We start from the raw sequence: 18,211 nt of genomic DNA, 5'->3' as shown, positions 1-18,211 counted from the left end.
CTGTATTTGTCACTGCTAGCCCTAACAAGTGATATGATGCGCTTCCGGAGCCGTGACGTGTGTGTCCCACGTCACCAGAAGTAGTACTGTACGTGAGCGACGCCGCCACATACAGTACTCCAGGAGCATCCTGTGCTCCTCTCACTGACCACCAATGAAAGAGGTGCCCCTTCCAGAAGTGCGGAGGGGGCCAGATAAATGGTCTCAGGGGGCCGCAGTTTGGGGAGCCCTGCTCTAGTGAACAGGTTCTGTGATGTTGTCAATGACTTCAGCTGGGGGGGGGGCAGTGGCTGTGATGGGAAGACTGAGGAGGTAGAAGTGGGATTGAGGAAGGGAACTAATATCCACTGCACACTTACTCTGTACAGGGTCCTGTGCTAGGTACTTCATACACCGTGTGGTCCTCACAGTACTACTAGGTAGACAGCATTATTCTAGTTTTATTGATGAAGAGATTGAGGCTTATCCAAAGTCAGGCAGGTACTAAATAGAAAACAAAGAACCTAAGGTTGCCTCAAAGAGACAGCAGCAGAGGCAGATTTAATGGCGGGAACACTGGGCGTGCGCCCTGGGCCCTGACTTCTGAAGGGCCCCGCAAAACCCCAACTTGACACTTTTTTTTCTAGTGACAAGGTGCCCAAGATTTTCTTCTGTGCCTGGGGCCTCAACCGACCTTTATTTGCCTCTAGTTTTATTTTTATTTATTATTTTTTTAATTTATTCATTTTAGAGAAGAGAGACAGAGAGAGAGAGAAGGGGGGAGGAGCAGGAAGCATCAACTCCCATATGTGCCTTGACCGGGCAAGCCCAGGGTTTTGAACCGGCGACCTCAGCATTCCAGGTCGACACTTGATCCACTGCGCCACCACAGGTCAGGTCTTTATTTGCTTCTAGACAGCAGAATCAGTTAAGATTCCTTAAGAATTCACAAGCATTTTATGGTCATAATTCATACACAAAATGAGTGTTTTGGGCTTCTCTGGCTTCTACAATAGTACAAAACATGGTGATATCACTGGGAGAAAGCAAATAAGATCTTTCTTTAAAGTACAGTAAGGACATACACTAAGGACCAGAAACTTGGTATCATATAACAAAAGCACCTCAGGAAAAGTCATCTCTAGTGCTTTAGTCCTTTAGTTTCTAAAATGGGGGGAATACCCTGATTACCTTGGGGAAAGTGAGTATCAAAAAGCTTTGAAAATAACAGAGCTAAATATAAAAGTATAAGACATCATTGTTTAATTTATATCTGTATCTAAATCTAAGCGGGCATTCCTCAAAACTAATTTGACTATCTCATTCGTTAGTTCTCTACTTCTCAAATTTTATTATAAGAATCATCAAGGCTGCTTATTAAACTCAAGTTCTAAGACCCCACCTATAGAGATTTCTTCTACAGACCTGGTGGGGCCCAGGAATCAGAATTCAAGGTGGTTCTGAATCAGGTGATCTGGGTACCATAAGTTGAGAAATACTGCTTTAAGATATAATTGATGTTTCATAAGATCTATTTAAGATATTTTATTATTAAAAAGGAGGTTTTCAGATAACAATGTTTGCTGTAAAACTTAATGTAAAACTATTCAGGCAGTCCTGAAATATATAAAGTAAAAAATATCCACCCTGGCCCAGTTGGCTTAGCAGTAGAGCGTCGGCCCAGTGTGTGGAAGTCCTGGGTTCAATTCCCAGTGAGGGCACACAGGAGAAGTGACCATCTGCTTTTCCACCCCTCTCCCTTCTTTCTCTCTCTCTCCTCCCTTCCCTCAGCCATGGCTCGAATGATTCAAGTAATCTTGCCCTGGGCCCTGAGGATGGCCCCATGGCCTCGCCTCAGGTGCTGAAACAGCTCAGTTGCTGAGCTACGGAGCAGCAGCCCCAGATGGGCAGAGCATCGCCCTGTAAGGGGCTTGCCAGGTGGATCACAGTCAGGGCACATGCGGGAGTCTCTCTCCGCCTCCCTGCTCCCCCTCCTTCTCACTTTAGTTAAAAAAAAAATCCTCTTCTCACCACCTACTCTTCTCGTCATTCATCCAGAGAAAAGTTTATTAGTTTTCCAGACTTGAATTTTCCATACATACACAAACATATAGATTGGTTAAGAATGATGAGCAGCCTGACTGCTGGTGGCACAGTGGACAGAGCATCAACCTGGGATGCTGAGGCCCCAGGTTCGAAACCCCAAGGTTGCCAGCTTGAGCATGGGCTCACTTGGCTGGAGTGCAGGCTCGTCGGCTTCAGCATGGGGTCATCAAAATGATCCCATGGTTGCTGGCTTGAGCCCAAAAGTCTCTGGCTTGAATTCAAAGGTCGCTGGTTTAAGCCCAAGGTCGCGGGGTTGAACAAGGGTCACTGGCTCAGCTGGAGCCCCCAGTCAAGCCATGTATGAGAAGCAATCAATGACAACTGAAGTTGATGCAGCAACACAACTTCAAGTTGATGCTTCTCATCTCTCTCCCTTCCTCTCTTTCTCCTCTCAAAAAAAGAAAAAAAATGAACTTTTGTTCTTTTTTTTTTTTGCTTTTAAAAATAATGTTGAAGTATCCTTGTTCACATCTTTGAGCACCTGTGACTGCTTCTGTAGGATAAATTCCTACAAGTTGAACTGCTCAACCAAAAAGATTCAAATAGCACCGAAGGAATAAAAAAATGTATCTCCACCTCTTTCCAACCTTCAATCCCACTCCTGAGAGGAAACCACTGTGATCTGTGTCCCTGTAAAAAAATGCTTACATGGGTTAGTTTCATTTGATTTTGGTACATTTACCCATCTGTCTTTAACAAGTGCCTATCTCCCCAACCTGTTTTATATCTAATGTTAATCTTTCTGGTGACAATTTTAGTGCCTTAGTTTTCAAGCCCCATCAGCAATGGAATCGTTCATCAGCGTGCTGCTTCTATCAGTGCTGAAACTTCAGGATCTTCTCCCCACGGCTCATCAGCAATGGAATCGTTCATCAGCGTGCTGCTTCTATCAGTGCTGAAACTTCAGGATCTTCTCCCCACGGCTCATCAGCAATGGAATCGTTCATCAGCGTGCTGCTTCTATCAGTGCTGAAACTTCAGGATCTTCTCCCCACGGTTCATCAGCAATGGAATCGTTCATCAGCGTGCTGCTTCTATCAGTGCTGAAACTTCAGGATCTTCTCCCCACGGCTCATCAGCAATGGAATCGTTCATCAGTGTGCTGCTTCTATCAGTGCTGAAACTTCAGGATCTTCTCCCCCGGGCTCATCAGCAATGGAATCGTTCATCAGCGTGCTGCTTCTATCAGTGCTGAAACTTCAGGATCTTCTCCCCACGGCTCATCAGCAATGGAATCGTTCATCAGCGTGCTGCTTCTATCAGTGCTGAAACTTCAGGATCTTCTCCCCACGGCTCATCAGCAATGGAATCGTTCATCAGCGTGCTGCTTCTATCAGTGCTGAAACTTCAGGATCTTCTCCCCACGGCTCATCAGTAACGGATGAAGAGTCTCCAGGAATTTCAATAAGTTTCTGGTGAAATAGTTTTGAGCATAAACTCATTTCTTAAAATTCTACTCTAAGCAAACTTACATAATTCTAACACTTAAATCTATATTCCTTTTTTCTTTCACCATTCCCCCTCAGAAATGCCATATTCCAGCCAAACTGTAACATCGATTGTGCTCTTTAGTTGTGTCTGCTGTTCCTCCCGGGGAAGGAGGCCTGACTTGGGGTGGGGACACACAACACAGTATATGGATGATGTGTTGGGGAATTGTGTACCTGAACACACAACACAGTATATAGATGATGTGTTGGGGAATTGTGTACCTGAACACGCAACACAGTATATAGATGATGTGTTGGGGAATTGTGTACCTGAACACGCAACACAGTATATAGATGATGTGTTGGGGAATTGTGTACCTGAACACGCAACACAGTATATAGCTGATGTGTTGGAGAATTGTGTACCTGAACACACAACACAGTATATAGATGATGTGTTGGGGAATTGTGTACCTGAACACCCAACACAGTATATAGATGATGTATTGGGGAATTGTGTACCTGAACACCCAACACAGTATATAGATGATGTATTGGGGAATTGTGTACCTGAACACCCAACACAGTATATAGATGATGTATTGGGGAATTGTGTACCTGAACACACAACACAGTATATGGATGATGTGTTGGGGAATTGTGTACCTGAAACCTGTATAATTTTGTTAACCAGTATCAACCCGATGGTCAAAAAAGGGGGAAAAACAGAATGCATTCCCCCTTTATTTCAGGTAATCCTGCCGAGGACCTGATGTCAAATCTCAGCCCTGATATGTCATAATCTTTACTAAATTATTGAACCACTTTTCTTAGTAGTTTTATCCTCTATAAAATAGGGATAATAATGCCTGGGGTTATTGTAACCATTAGTTAAGATGTATGAAAACTACATTAAAGGCTATACAAAAGTTAATTATTCTTACTATTACTCTCCTGTAAGGGCCCAGTTGGATGGCAGGTGTTTTAAGAACAGGTACCATGTCTTATCTCTCTTTATGTCTAGTGCTTACAGTAATATTGAACTTGTCAAATATATTTGTGAAACTGAATATCCACATTATGCTACTTATGTCTTTCTCCAGGTATAGACTGCAAGGTTTTTGAGGGCACATTATATAACCAGGGGCTAATACAGGAGCTGGCACATGGTGGAGTGTGCAAAGTCTGTAGCCATTTCATACTTTTATCTAGCAGTTAGATTTATTTATACTAAGAGTCATTTTATGTCTTTTTTTTTTTTTTTAATTCAGTGAAAGGAGTGGAGGCAGAGACAGATTCCTGCATGCACTCCAACTGGGATCCACCCAATAAGCCCACTAGAGGGTGATGCTCTGCCCATCTGGAGGCCACGGAGCCATCCTCAGCACCCAAGGTCAACTCACTCCATGGCTGCAGGGGGGTTGGGGAAAGAGAGACAGAGAGAGAGAGCTAGAGCTAGAGAGAGAGAGAAAAAAGCGAGAGGGGGAGGAATGGAGAAGCAGATGAGCACTTCTCCTGTGTGTCCTGATAGGGAATCAAATCCGGGACATCCACACACCGAGCCGACGCTCTATCACTGAGCCAACCAGCCAGGGCCATTTTATAGGTCTTATCTTCTCAACATGACTGTTAGTCCCTTGAGGACAGGGTGTATTACAGTTCTTTTCATATCAAGTGCCTAACAAGAATGTTTGATAATGGGAGGTGGGCACGGAAAGGCACACCTGAATGTCTAATGTGAATGGTAAACTCTAAATATTTCCAAGTTTGTACCTGTAATAAACTGTAATGCAAAGTGCTCTTAAGCAGATGACTCAATTTTTGTAATAGATGACAACCACAAAATGAAACATGGACATGGATTAAAAGAAGAGATGGGTGTTTTAGCTTTCACTCTAAGTAGCAGCACACAAATTCTCTAGGTCTCAGTTTTTTCAGTAAATTAGTAAAAAACAAAATTAGAGTTTAATGTTTTAGAACTAGGTTAATAAAAGAGGGCAAAATCATCTTAATTTGCACCAGTGTTAAGCAATTTATGCCTAAATGTTGAAGAAAGTAGTATGATAACCTAACTTGACTTGGTTGGTTAATTTCAAGTCAAAGTTGGGCACACATTTGAATAATCCTTAATTGGAAGGTAACCTACAGTACAGACCTGAGTAGGGCATTGGCCCTAACTCCAACAATACACTAGAAATGGAAACTTAAGAATAAAAACGTTACTTACCTCATAAGAGTTTTTGTGATTGTTAAAATAAGTGATTATCAATGTAAGAACATCCAAACATGTAAAGAATTTTTATAAGAGTTTATTTGAGCCAAACCGACGACATATACATGAGCAAGATCTCAAATGCCCCAGAGAATAAGTTTTGCAGCTTCTGCTTTCATGTATTTGAAATAAAGAAAAGATAGGAGAAAGCAAGGCACAGATCAGATTACAAATAGTTAAGATTTTGTGCTCTCTTGAGGGTTTATACCACTTCCAAGGGTTATTGCTTTTGGTATTTTAAGGTGTGTTAACTTAGGTACACAAGAACACTGGACAGGGCTAGTTTAAACCCTTTTACTACAGAATTTATAGACCTGGGACAGGACTACCCACCATGATGTTCCCAGTTAGGAATTTCAGAACAGATCACCCTGTGAGGTTACTTTCCATAGAACCCCCTTTTCATCCACACAGCCTAGCTCCTGCACAGTCTACACTTAGCCTTTGGATTCCTCTTCCTGACCTTCTCCAGGGCACCATGACACGCGGAATAATAGCTTACCTACTGGGCCGATTTTACTTATGATCCGTGCCTGGACATTTATGTCAAGGTCCAACGTTCTCAAGAACAAAGATTTTAAAAATTAGACCCGTTTTATCGCTCTATGTATGCAAATTCGGCTTACAAGTCGACACGAACACGGCCAAAAAGAGGTGAGCTTGGGGAGCCAGCGCCAGGGTCCTCCGTCTCCAAGGAACCTGCCGCAACTCGGGCGAAGAGGGGATTGAGGTAGCTGCTGCGGCTCGGGCGGAACTGAGTGCGGAAGGCAGGCCGGACGTCGAGACGCACCCGCGTCCTTCCCGTGTATACAACACCCCGGCTTCGGGCAGAAATGAGTCCAGCCGCTGCCGCCTCACCTTCAGTCGGCTTCTCCAGTTTCCAGCCAGCTCGACAGTCCTCGGTTCCGCAGCTGGAAGCGGGAGTAACGTAGCACCGCGAAGCCTAAAGCTCACAGCACGCCTAACCCTACAGAGCCACGACCATTCCAACTAGCGGTACCTATAGCAACCGGCGGCGGTCCTGCCCTTCGTGCCCCGCCCTTTCCGCTTGCAGCTTGCCTCTGCTTCCGGTCTCGGAATCCCGGCTGGCCCATGAAGAGCTTTGCATTGTGGGAACTCTTTCCTTTCTCCCTCCCCGGCCATCTTGGCGGCTTCTCTAGGTGAGTGAGCTCCACCGGGTGGAGCTTTAGGCCGCGCGGGGAGCTCAGCGGACTGCCCTTTGGATCTCCGGATCCTAAACTTCCTGTCCTGTCTTCTATATGTTCTAGGTTGGGGGCTGTCCCGCACCTAAGGCGGAAAGATGGTGGCCGCAAAGAAGACGGTGAGTGAAGCGGACCGGGGCAGGAAGCCGGTTCACGTGGAGAGATGGGTCGGCCTGGGCGGGCAGATCTGAGCACGCTGGGGGGACAGCATGCCCTGTAGCATTTGGAGGGCCCCCAAAAGAAACCCGAGAGGTCCTCTCAATGACTTGGGACCCTCGACCTCGGAGGTTTTATTAATGATTTCGGATTCCAGAAAGCTGGGTCCCGTTTCGAGGTAGTTACAAACAAGGCCTTCAGATACACGTTACACATTTGCTTTGTAGAAAAAGTCGCTGGAGTCCATCAACTCTAGGCTCCAACTTGTTATGAAAAGTGGGAAGTACGTGCTGGGATACAAGCAGACTCTGAAGATGATCAGACAAGGCAAAGCGAAACTGGTCATCCTCGCCAACAACTGCCCAGCCTTGAGGTAAAGGAGAGAACCTGAAGTGTGTGTCGTCCGCGGCTGATACCTCGTGAGCGAATGTGCAGTGTGAATTTGCAGTGTGGGTGCATGGACTCGATTTTATGTCAGACGAGCACTTACAGGATAACTTAATGTTGCTGTTGTGTTAGTTGGCTCTTGATTCCCACCCCTACTCCCAACATATTTGCTCCTTGTGTAAGCTTGTCTTACAGGAGAAATATGACAGAACAAGTAAACAGAATGTCGGAAGTTTGAGGGAAGCACATACATGTATTTTGTGCCCTGCCTTTGGTCATTCTTTTAGCTTTTGAGATGCTTTAACAGTGCTTCGTTGTATGAACTTGTCTTAGTGTAGAACAGCTAGGTGAGTAAAGTTGAGGCTGACCAATGGAGTTTCAGGCTGTCATAGAATCACCTAGTTCATCTTACTGTGTCGGTTTCTAGCCAAAGTTTTTGCATTAACTTTTAAAATTGAACTTAGTGGGTGTTGTAAATATGGTAAACTTGGACCTTATAAAATATAAGCCCTAATCAGTCCCCTAGTCACATTGATTTTCTGTGATAATGCATAACCTCATAGCATTTTATAGGGTGTCTATTTCCAGAGTACTCCATCCTATCCTATAGTTTGGTCTTATTGCAAACATTTGTGCAGAGCTTCTCAAACATAAATGTGCACATAGTCACATGAGTGACATGCAGATTCTGGTTTGGGGTCAGGAATGAGGCCTGAGATGATGCATTTCAAACAACCACATTGTGACTGCTGCTGGTCAGTGGACCCTCACTGTGGGTAGGAGCAAAGTTCTGTTAGAACACCCTTCTAATTTGTAAAAACCATTAATTAATATCTACCTACTGATTCTGATACAAATGTTGACTCTGGGTAATATCACTTCCTTTCTAAGATTCAGGATCGGAGAGTGATAGAAATGGACCATCTTTTAAAACTAACGGGTTTAAATTCTGAATCCTCCACTTATTCTGTGCCTCCATTTCTTTTTTTTTTTTTTTTTAATTTTAATTTAATTTAATTTTATTTATTCATTTTTAGAGAGGACAGAGAGAGGGAGAGAGAGAGACAGAGAGGGAGAGAGAGGAGAGAGAAGGGGGAGGAGCTGGAAGCATCAACTCCCATATGTGCCTTGACCAGGCAAGCCCAGGGTTTTGAACCGGTGACCTCAGCATTTCCAGGTCGACGCTTTATCCACTGTGCCACCACAGGTCAGGCCTGTGCCTCCATTTCTTAATTTAAACTAAGTGGAATACAAAAAAACATGTTATGGGGATTTGTTTTGTTGGACATGTAGTCAATATTAAGTAAATAATGCTTTGATTTTGCACCCTATGGTCTTTATGAGCATAGATACTATCTTAAACAGAGGTGTTCTGTAGATTTTTGCTAGTTGTCTCATTATTTGTAAGGGACCCAAGGAAAGGATGGTTTGTATTGGCTAATGAATATAATAGGATCTTAAGAGTAATAACTGTCTTATTTATTGTTGAAAGGCTTCACCAACATTAAAACTGAGAATAGTAGTAAATACTTGGTCAGTCACTTGGTGTAGCATTTATTTGCCTTTTTTTGGTTCTCAAAGGAAATCTGAAATAGAATACTATGCCATGTTGGCCAAGACTGGTGTCCACCACTACAGCGGCAATAATATTGAATTGGGCACAGCGTGTGGGAAGTACTACAGAGTATGCACCCTGGCTATCATTGATCCAGGTACGCTTTTTAACTCTTCCCCCCTCCTCACCTCCCACCCCTCACCCCCTTATAATACAAGTTTTTGCTATACAAATGTCTGCGGTTCCTGAGTTAAGATGGTGAGAATTTAGATATATCAAGGAATATCCTGTAGTTTTATTTCACAGAGAATTGATAATGAATACCAGTATGTTGGCTTTGTTATAAATGAATTTTTTTTTACTTTGAGATCATGAATTTTATTTGATCTGTAAAATAATGACTTAGGCCCTTGGTCAAAGATGAAATTATAAAGGGAGAATAATCAGTTGAAATAGGAAGGTAATCTTTATTGGTTGCTCAAACAGAGAGGTAAAATTGGTTAAAAGAGGTTGACTCTAACAATACAGGTTTGAACTGCATGGGTCAGTTATATACAGATTGTTTTCAGTGGGTTCTGATGCATGGATTTACCAACTATGGAACAGAGACAGTATTTTCAATCTGTGGTTGGGAAATGTGTGCAGAATGCCGACTTAAGTTACACATGGGTCAGCACCTCTAATCCCTGAGTTGTTCAAGGATCAACTGTACACATCGTGTTGTTTTGAATTTAAGAATTTTTGATTAATTTATAAAATACTGCGAATATTCTCGCTGTTCTGATTTTGTAATAATCAGGGCAGGCTAAACATTCGCTATATTAAGACCATGCATGTGTCCCCAGACCTAGCCTTTTCCCTAGGTCTGGCTTTGTAAATGCTGGTGATAAACCAAGTTTGATTTATATGATGCATCTTAGGTGGGAAATGTCTGACTCTAGGTGACTTTGATCATCAACCTCAGGAAATATGAGAACTGTTAGTACAATAACTTGAAGATAACCACTGCTAATTTCATGGTTACCATTTGCCATTAAATGATTTGTAAAATTATTATTGTTTTATTTTTCAGGTGATTCTGATATCATTAGAAGCATGCCAGAACAGACTGGTGAAAAGTAAATCATGCAAAATTTTTCTGTAATAAAACTGGCCAGAGCTTGGTTTAAACATTGCATTCATTTCAGTTATTTTTATATCTTTTGCTTCAGTACACTTTTCTGAAGATAGGATTTTAGAGAGAATGAGACCACTAGATGTGGTGGCAAGACTTTTTGGTCAAGAGCTATAAATCCCAGTTTCCATTTTTCTTAAAGGGAGTACATAGAGTTCCTTTCCTGTACTGGATTTTTAAGAGATTTGATTTTCTAATTCCAGTTTCAGGACATTATTGGTGTTTTATACTTGAATGTATTTGAGAGGTAGCAAGTTTTCAAAATCCAAAATCTACCAGAATTGTAATTTTAGTACAGCCTTAAATCTACCAAATCTGAGTAGCAAAGAAAATTAAATGAAATATGTTCCCCCCACACTGCATATTATATCTCTCAATTATGTCCCGTGGAACCCTTTCCCACATCTGCTAATATCTCTTGGAAAAAACAAATTAATCTGGGGGTGGGAGATACTGATTACATCTTGATTTACAGCGTTGAATGGTGCTGACAGGGTATACCCGACACAGTCTGCTTGGGCTCTAAGAGAGGTTGCAGAAGTATCAGAAATGACATGTCTTTTAGACTTCAGAATCAACTAACTTGGTCAGGAAGTGTTTGGTGGTAGGTAGGTGAAGACAGGAGATGAGGATGTCTTCAATACATTATCTTGAAAGTCAAGTATTTATTGACTTTGGAGTCAAAAGACTTCCCTTATAATAGTTATATAACAACTATGGGTGGGTCAAATTTCCAGTTTAACAAGAAAGGGAGGGAATTGGTCTTTTCAGCCTAACATTCCAAGAATTTAATTTGTGTCTGAAATTAATGAGTTCATGGATATAATTTGGAGATTAACTGTTAAGAGCTAGAGTTTTATTGATTGTTCATTGTGTGAGGGGCTATGGATACTGCAGGATATTTCTTTTTCTTTTCACGTCATTGTAACAACACCTCCAGATGTCACCGCACAATTTCAAAGTAGCATCTCTTGGTTAAGAGCCACAGAGTTACATGAAATTTTGTAAATGTTCTGAGATCCTCATATTTGCATATCCAAACCTGACTGGTACGCCCAAGGTGGTTTTAAATATTTGAAGTCTTTGTCCTTGATAAGAATTGCTTGGTTAGACTCCTGCTTGTCTGATGTTAGTCTGTTTCTGTGGTTCAAAATGTTTTAATCGTTTAGTTAAGGAAGTTTATGTACTTGTTTTCTATCTACTTGGTCAATTTCTCCTTTCAGATAGAACTTTCAGATAGTTGGGTTATTTGTTCCTCTAGGTCAGTGGTTCTCAACCTTTCTAATGCCGTGATCCCGCAATACAGTTCCTCATGTTGCAGTGACCCCAAACCAAAAAATAATTTTGGTGGCTACTTCATAACTGTAATTTTGCTACAGTTATGATTCGGAATGTAAATACCTGATATGCATTATGTATTCTCATTGCCTCTCCGCCTCCTAGGCTTCTGTCCTCTGGCGCTTGCTGCACCCGCCCACTGATGACGTCAGCAAGTGCTGGACACACGTAATGCGCTGCTATGGACTGTGGAGCGTTCCCCCGGCTTCCCCCACCCCTTAGGCCCGGACAGATGCAATCACGTCTGCGCATGACCTCAGGCATTCAGTTTGGAACCCACGTCCATAACGGTGTGCGTTCAAGCTGAATAGCGCTGCTGCAGATGGTAGTGCGGCTTCTCAGCGGCTAAAGCCATCGGAAATATGTATTTTCTGATGGCGTTAGGCGACCCCTGTGTTTTGGTTGTTCGACACCCGCCGGGGTCGGGACCCACAGGTTGAGAGCTGCTGCTCAAGGTTGACTAGGTCCGATTTAATTTCTTAAGGAGTAGTGACCTGAAGAAGCCAGTATTGTAGGTGCCAGTGGCCCATATCTTTGTAGTGGTTCTGTTGCATAGTTTGACTGCAGGCTTTTTTTTTTAATTGGGAGAGAGATGAGAAGCATGAACTCAGTTGTGGGTCTTAAGTTCATTGATTAGTTTCTCATACGTGCCTTGAATAGGGGGGCTCCAGCACAGACAGTGACCTCTTGTTCAAGCCAGCAACCTGGGGATCATGTCAGTGATTCCAAGCTCAAGCTGGATGAGCCTGCGCTCAAGCCAGCAACCTCGGGGTTTCAAACATGGGATAGAGCATCCCAGGTTGCGGCGCTGTTTGCTGTACCATCACTGGTCAGGTTACAGGCTTTTTTTATTTTTTTTTTGTATTTTTCTGAAGCTGGAAATGGGGAGAGACAGACAGACTCCCGCATGCACCCGACCGGGATCCACCCGGCACGCCCACCAGGGGGCGACGCTCTGTTGCGACCAGAGCCACTCTAGCGCCTGGGGCAGAGGCCAAGGAGCCATCCCCAGCGCCCGGGCCATATTTGCTCCAATGGAGCCTTGGCTGCGGGAGGGAAAGAGAGAGAGAGAGAGGAAGGAGAGGGGGAGGGGCAGAGAAGCAAATGGGTGCCTCTCCTGTGTGCCCTGGCCGGTAATCGAACCCAGGACTTCTGCACGCCAGGCCGACGCTCTACCACTGAGCCAACCGGCCAGGGCCCAGGCATTTTTTAATGATAGATTTTAGAAAATACTTTGATTTCTAGGGCCTTCTCAATGTGGTGATAACATGCTATAAGATCATTTGGCTTTTACTTTTTTTTTTTTTTTACAGGTACAGAGTCAGAGAGGGATAGATAGGGACAGATAGGAACGGAGAGAAATGAGAAGCATCAATCATCAGTTTTTTGTTGCAACACCATAGTTGTTCATTGATTGCTTTCTCATATGTGCCTTGACCGTGGGCCCTCAGCAGACCGAGTAACCCCTGTTCTAGCCAGCGACCTTGGGTCCAAGCTGGGGAGGTTTTTTTGTTTGTTTGTTTTTTGTTTGTTTTTTTTTGCTCAAGCCAGATGAGTCCACTCTCAAGCTGGTGACCTCAGGGTCTCAAACCTGGGTCCTTGGCATCCCAGTCTGATGTTCTATCCACTGCGCCACCGCCTGATCAGGCTGGCTTTTACCTTTTTATATGTGCTTTTTTTTTTTTTTTTTTTTTTTTGCACTCAATGTTTCAACAAGAAAGGAATTTCAAGTTCAGAAAAAGGGAGTTTAAAGTAGAAAACACCTCCTTTTGGTCTGAGGCAGTTGTGATGGAATGCCATTAAAAGTGCTGCCGGAACAGAAATGCCCAGGATCTGGAAAGGTCTATGGTGGTATTTTTTTAAGTGTTCTTTTCTGTTTATGCGTATAGTGTGTTTGGCTGGAAAGTATACTACTTACACACTGGAGTATATAGGGGACAGCAGGAAGTTCCAGCCAGGTAGATTTAACCCATATCTCTGCTGAGAGGAAAGTCCCAGACAGGAAGTTGTTTGTTACAGAGTGCTAACTGCAATCCGTACAGCATAGCAGGAGCAAGAAGTATATAGAGAAGAAACCGAACTTGAGGCTGATCATGAATGTAGTTGGACTTTTTGGAAGATGGTCATCTGGTTTGTAGGAAATAGTTCTCTTTTTTTGTTGGTTTTTTTTTTTTTTTCTTCCTGGAAATAGTTCTCTTTGATGTCTCTCTTGGAATTCTTATTTCCAGCTTAGATTGCTGCTCCCTCTGCAGGGGCATCTGCTTTCCTTGCCCCTTAACCTTCTTTCAAGTCACCCCAACATCTTCCAGGCTAGACTGGGTGCCTCTGAGTTACCATTGAACATTTTTTATGGCATTAATCACACCTATCTGATTCAGTGAAGGACCCAGAGGACTTAACATTTTTAAATATCACTTATGTGACCAGCACATAATTCAAAAACCGGAATGAGTAATGATTTAGGGCTTAAACATTTAACTTAATTCTTATTGATATGCTTGTGGCTTTCTAGTCCAGGATTTTCATCATGTTGAGAGGAGGTCCTGAACATTTTATACATTAACTGTTTTAATGTACTCTCTCCTACCTGTTGGCTTCGAAAGGTGATTTAGGAGTGGAATCTGCCAGTTTGCTCAGGGAAGGTAAGCCAGGAATTCACTCACTCAACATATACTTGTGTGACACCATCTTTGTGTCAGGTGCTCCTGACTGCTGAATAAAAAAGGTAGCTCATGTTGAGCGTTTAAAATTTGTTAAGACTACTAAAATGTGAACATGTCAACCCATTTAATCCTGACAATCCAATGAGATGGTAGTTAGTCCCATCTGACAGAATCAAGGCTTGGAAAGGTCACAATAAAATAAATATAAAACCTTGACACATGAGACATACAGATCAGAAAATAAGGAAAATGGAGAGCTATATCCAGCTTTATATAATGTTCAGGTTAAATATCTTGGGTTAATCTAAACTAGATGAATTGGTTGGAGGCCTTTGTTTCCCTTGAAGGCATTTTTCTCACCGAGTTGGAGAAGAAAGTTGAAAACCTACTGCTTAAAAAAACGAGTGGAGGCAGTCTAGAACCACTAGATGGAGCCAGGACTCAAGGTACAGTATAGTATGTTGATCATACCATTTCTGTAAATAAAAACCACACACATTACTGTTCAGATACATCAATATGTACATACATATAAGGAGTATTCTGGAAGGATATACACAATAGTGTTTGTCCCTGGGAAAATAAGGAAGTGGGAATAGGGATAGGGTCAAAGGATGCCAGGTATATCAGGTCAAGGCATCTAGAGCAGCAAGGAAACAGCATAGGTGGCAGCTTCACTATGAAAACCACCAGGTGACATCCTCCCAGGGATTTGAGACCTTACAAAATACTCGGGTAAGCTTATATCTAAATACATACTTTGTTGCTGCCTTTTTAAATTTAAAAAGCTTTGCTTTTGACTTTAACCATGTATGTATATAGGGTTAGTGTATTCCTTTTAAATGCTGTGTATATATATTTATATATTTTAAAGACTTAATTGATTGATTTTTAGGGAAAGGAGAGAGAAAGGCAGTGGAGAAGGAGTGGGAAGCATCAACTCGTTTTCTCCATATTTGCCTGTACTGGGCAAACCCAGGGTTTTGAACCTGTGACCTCAGTGTTCCAAGTCAATGCCTTATATGTGCCTCCACAGGTCAGGCATAAATGCTGTATATTATTTCTGAGGTATGGACTAGACCACAATTCATTAGTTAACCTGATGATTAGGTGATTTCTAATTTGTTACCTTTGTAAACTCTAGCAACATTATTCTATAGGTCTCACATTAGGTAAAATGCAGTGGCTAGAATACAGGGTTGTGTACATTTTATTTTACTGGGTATTGACATTATTCTTCAAGGAGACTGCCCATTTGCATTCTCACTAGCAGTATACAAGAGTCAGCTTTCCATATCCTTACCAACACTTTGCCAAGCCATTGTTTTTTTGTTTGTTTGTTTCCATTTTCATGAAATATTTTTTTCCATCCATTTACTTTTAGTTCATATGCATCTTTTTTTTTTTTCAGAGACAGAGAGTCAGAGAGAGGGATAGATAGGGATAGATAGGGATGAACAGATGAGAAGCATCAATCATCAGTTTCTCGTTGTGACACCTTAGTTGTTCATTGATTGCTTTCTCATATGTGCCCTGACCCGTGGGCCTTCAGTGGACTGAGCAACCCCTTGCTCGATCCAGTGACCTTGGGTCAAAGCTGGTGAGCTTTGCTCAAACCAGATGAGCCCGCGCTCAAGCTGGCGACCTCGGGGTCTCGAACCTGGGTACTCCACATCCTAGTTCGACATTCCATCCACTGTGCCACCGCCTGGTCAGGCCAAGCCATTGTTTTAACCTGCATTTTCCTGATTACCAGTGAGATTCAACATTTTTTTTCATATGCATATTTGCCATATCTTATGTTTACATACCTTGTATTTAAAGTTAAACTAAGAATTGTACACAGAATATCATTCTCTGAAATGAATTTTAATAAAGTCCAACTTGTTATAAAGTATATGTCCTATGATTTTATGTATACATCCATATACATATATCAAGGTAAATTCCAATACAAAAAAATAGCTTTTCCTATGGCCAGTGTTCTATGGAAGTAAGACCGTGCAAACTTTGTAGTCAAATGAGATTGTATCACTGTAAGGCAGGACGGGCAAAAGCAAATCGTTTCCATAGTCTGTTACACAGTATCTTGCATAGCTTATTTGTTTTCATTTGGTAACTCATTTCAGGGTTCTGAAGGGTTCTTTTTTCTCATTAAGTTTACACAAGTTAGTGTCTACTTTTTACCTTGGTTCTATAGCAAACCAGCTTTCTCAGTACTACTTATGTTTCACTTTACAACCTTACAGAATTAATGACAGCCTGAGCTCAGGCTCTGAACTGCTTTCATTGTAATCCTTGACACCGTGAAACAACTACAGAGTATTTCAAATTTTCATCTGTATCTCAAGCGATTTTCCAGGGCTTCCATTCTCTGTGTCATTTCTTCTAGTATAGCAAGTTAAGGAAGAGGAATCTGAATCGCCTGTTTTTCTTTACATTAATATATGACTTGATTTACCAACATAAACATTCATCCTAAAAAATATAAACCCTTCCCCTCCATTTCTGTTAAGTATTTTAAAACTCTGATTTGTAAGTTTATAGTAACTAACATGCTACCAAAACTAAATCCTTTTTAGGCGTAAAACATCGAAGCAGGGTAACAGTTTAGTTTTTTCCTTAAATTTTTCATTCTAATCACACGTCTGTTCCTTGTAAATTAGTTTGCCATAGCACTCCTCTATGAGCCAGAGTTGATAATGTTGGTAATGGGGTAAAGAGAAAAAAACAAGGATTAGGCCTTGTAAAGTAAGATCTGACATCAAGAGAGAGATGGGGAGTTTCACACATGATGCCAGATAGGGCCAAAGGGTAGCAACCTTGAAGACTGCCGACCTATGCTCTTTCGTATGTAACTCCCTTAGTCTCTTGTGAAGTAGACCTCCAGAGTTGAGGTGGGAAAAGCAAGAGAAGACATGCATTCAAACAAGAGTTTGTCTTCTTCCCTATAAGCTCCTTAATAATACCTTCCACCCACCTCCTTGGCAGAATGAGAGCACAGATTTATCACCTATATTAATCACTGTCAGATTATTTTTCTCAGAGGACCATTTTCAGTTTTGAGAAAGGGAATTGCTATGTGCTGTTCCTTATTATATAAATCCATTGGCACAGAGATCTGAATTAAACCGTTTCCCTACTGACTAGTTGATGCATGTTGAGATAGACATCAGCCAGCTTTATAGTTAACTAATTTTAACTTCAGAGCAGTTGGCAGGCTGTTCAGTGTGTAAAAGCACTAAATCCTCATTTCTCCATTATCCTAAAGCATTCCTTTTATTTGTAATATTATTTTAATGAATCATTGTATCTTGCTGTTCCCTGGATTTTTCATCTAAGAGTGCTTAAAAGATCTTTGCTGCCAGACAGAAAAAAACCCCACAACTGACCAAATGTGGTTACAGTATGGGTTGGGGCCAAAGGAGAGGTTTGGAGTTTAGCTGGAGTTTGAAACCTCTTCGTTCTACAACATTCTTTTTTTTTTTTTTTAATTTTTTTTTATAATAATTTTATTTTTTTAATGGGGTGACATCAATAAATCAACATTCTTTATTCCTAATACTGCACCGTTAGTATACTTCAGATCAGTGCATGTCCTCCGTTTTCTACTAGTGCACAGGGAGTATAAGTACGTCTGTTTATTTTCTTTTTTCTTTTTTTTAACAGAGTCAGAGAGGGATAGACAGGGACAAACAGGAACGGAGACAGATGAGAAGCATCTGCTACACCTTAGTTCATTGATTGCTTTCTCATATGTGCCTTGACCGCGGGCCTTCAGCAGATCAAGGAACCCCTTGCTGGAGCCAGCGACCTTGGGTCCAAGCTTTTGCTCAAACCAGATGAGCCCACGCTCAAGCTGGCGACCTCAGGGTCTCGAACCGTGTCTTCCGCATCAGTCCAATGCTCTATCCACTGCGCCACCTCCTGGTCAGGCTAAGTACGTCTG

At 42.0% G+C, this 18,211-nt stretch overlaps 2 protein-coding genes and 1 non-coding gene across 5 annotated transcripts in view; 2 read left to right on the top strand and 1 right to left on the bottom strand.

Moving 5' to 3' along the window:
* The first annotated feature begins 6,862 nt into the window (after positions 1-6,862).
* Positions 6,863-10,262, top strand: RPL30 (ribosomal protein L30). The gene is made up of 5 exons (XM_066379197.1): positions 6,863-6,947; positions 7,056-7,108; positions 7,373-7,518; positions 9,114-9,244; positions 10,160-10,262. Exons 2-5 carry the CDS (start codon positions 7,088-7,090, stop codon positions 10,207-10,209), a joined length of 348 nt encoding a protein of 115 aa, XP_066235294.1. The 5' UTR covers positions 6,863-6,947; positions 7,056-7,087; the 3' UTR covers positions 10,210-10,262.
* On the top strand, positions 9,848-9,979 carry LOC136402062 (small nucleolar RNA SNORA72). The gene has a single exon (XR_010750959.1). It is a non-coding gene; the product is annotated as a small nucleolar RNA SNORA72 (small nucleolar RNA).
* Positions 10,263-16,118: 5,856 nt separating the features above from the next.
* The window catches only part of MATN2 (matrilin 2), a 178,671-nt gene continuing 176,578 nt past the window's right edge, over positions 16,119-18,211 (bottom strand). For all 3 annotated transcript variants that reach the window (XM_066379185.1, XM_066379183.1, XM_066379184.1), the window contains one exon: positions 16,119-16,653. In XM_066379185.1, coding sequence (XP_066235282.1) covers positions 16,598-16,653 — 56 coding nt within the window. In that variant the 3' untranslated portion in view covers positions 16,119-16,597. The remainder of the gene's footprint in view (positions 16,654-18,211) is intronic.

Source organism: Saccopteryx leptura, chromosome 3, assembly GCF_036850995.1.
Source record: "Saccopteryx leptura isolate mSacLep1 chromosome 3, mSacLep1_pri_phased_curated, whole genome shotgun sequence".
Classification (NCBI taxonomy): domain Eukaryota; kingdom Metazoa; phylum Chordata; class Mammalia; order Chiroptera; family Emballonuridae; genus Saccopteryx; species Saccopteryx leptura.
Note: the sequence above shows the minus strand (reverse complement) of the source record. Positions and strands in the feature narration are given on the sequence as shown.

Coding starts and splice junctions, on each gene's coding strand:
- RPL30 (XM_066379197.1), top strand. CDS start 7,088: ATGGTGGCCGCAAAGAAGACG. Junction 7,109..7,372: donor TGGTGGCCGCAAAGAAGACG/GTGAGTGAAGCG, acceptor TTTGCTTTGTAG/AAAAAGTCGCTGGAGTCCAT. Junction 7,519..9,113: donor AACAACTGCCCAGCCTTGAG/GTAAAGGAGAGA, acceptor TGGTTCTCAAAG/GAAATCTGAAATAGAATACT.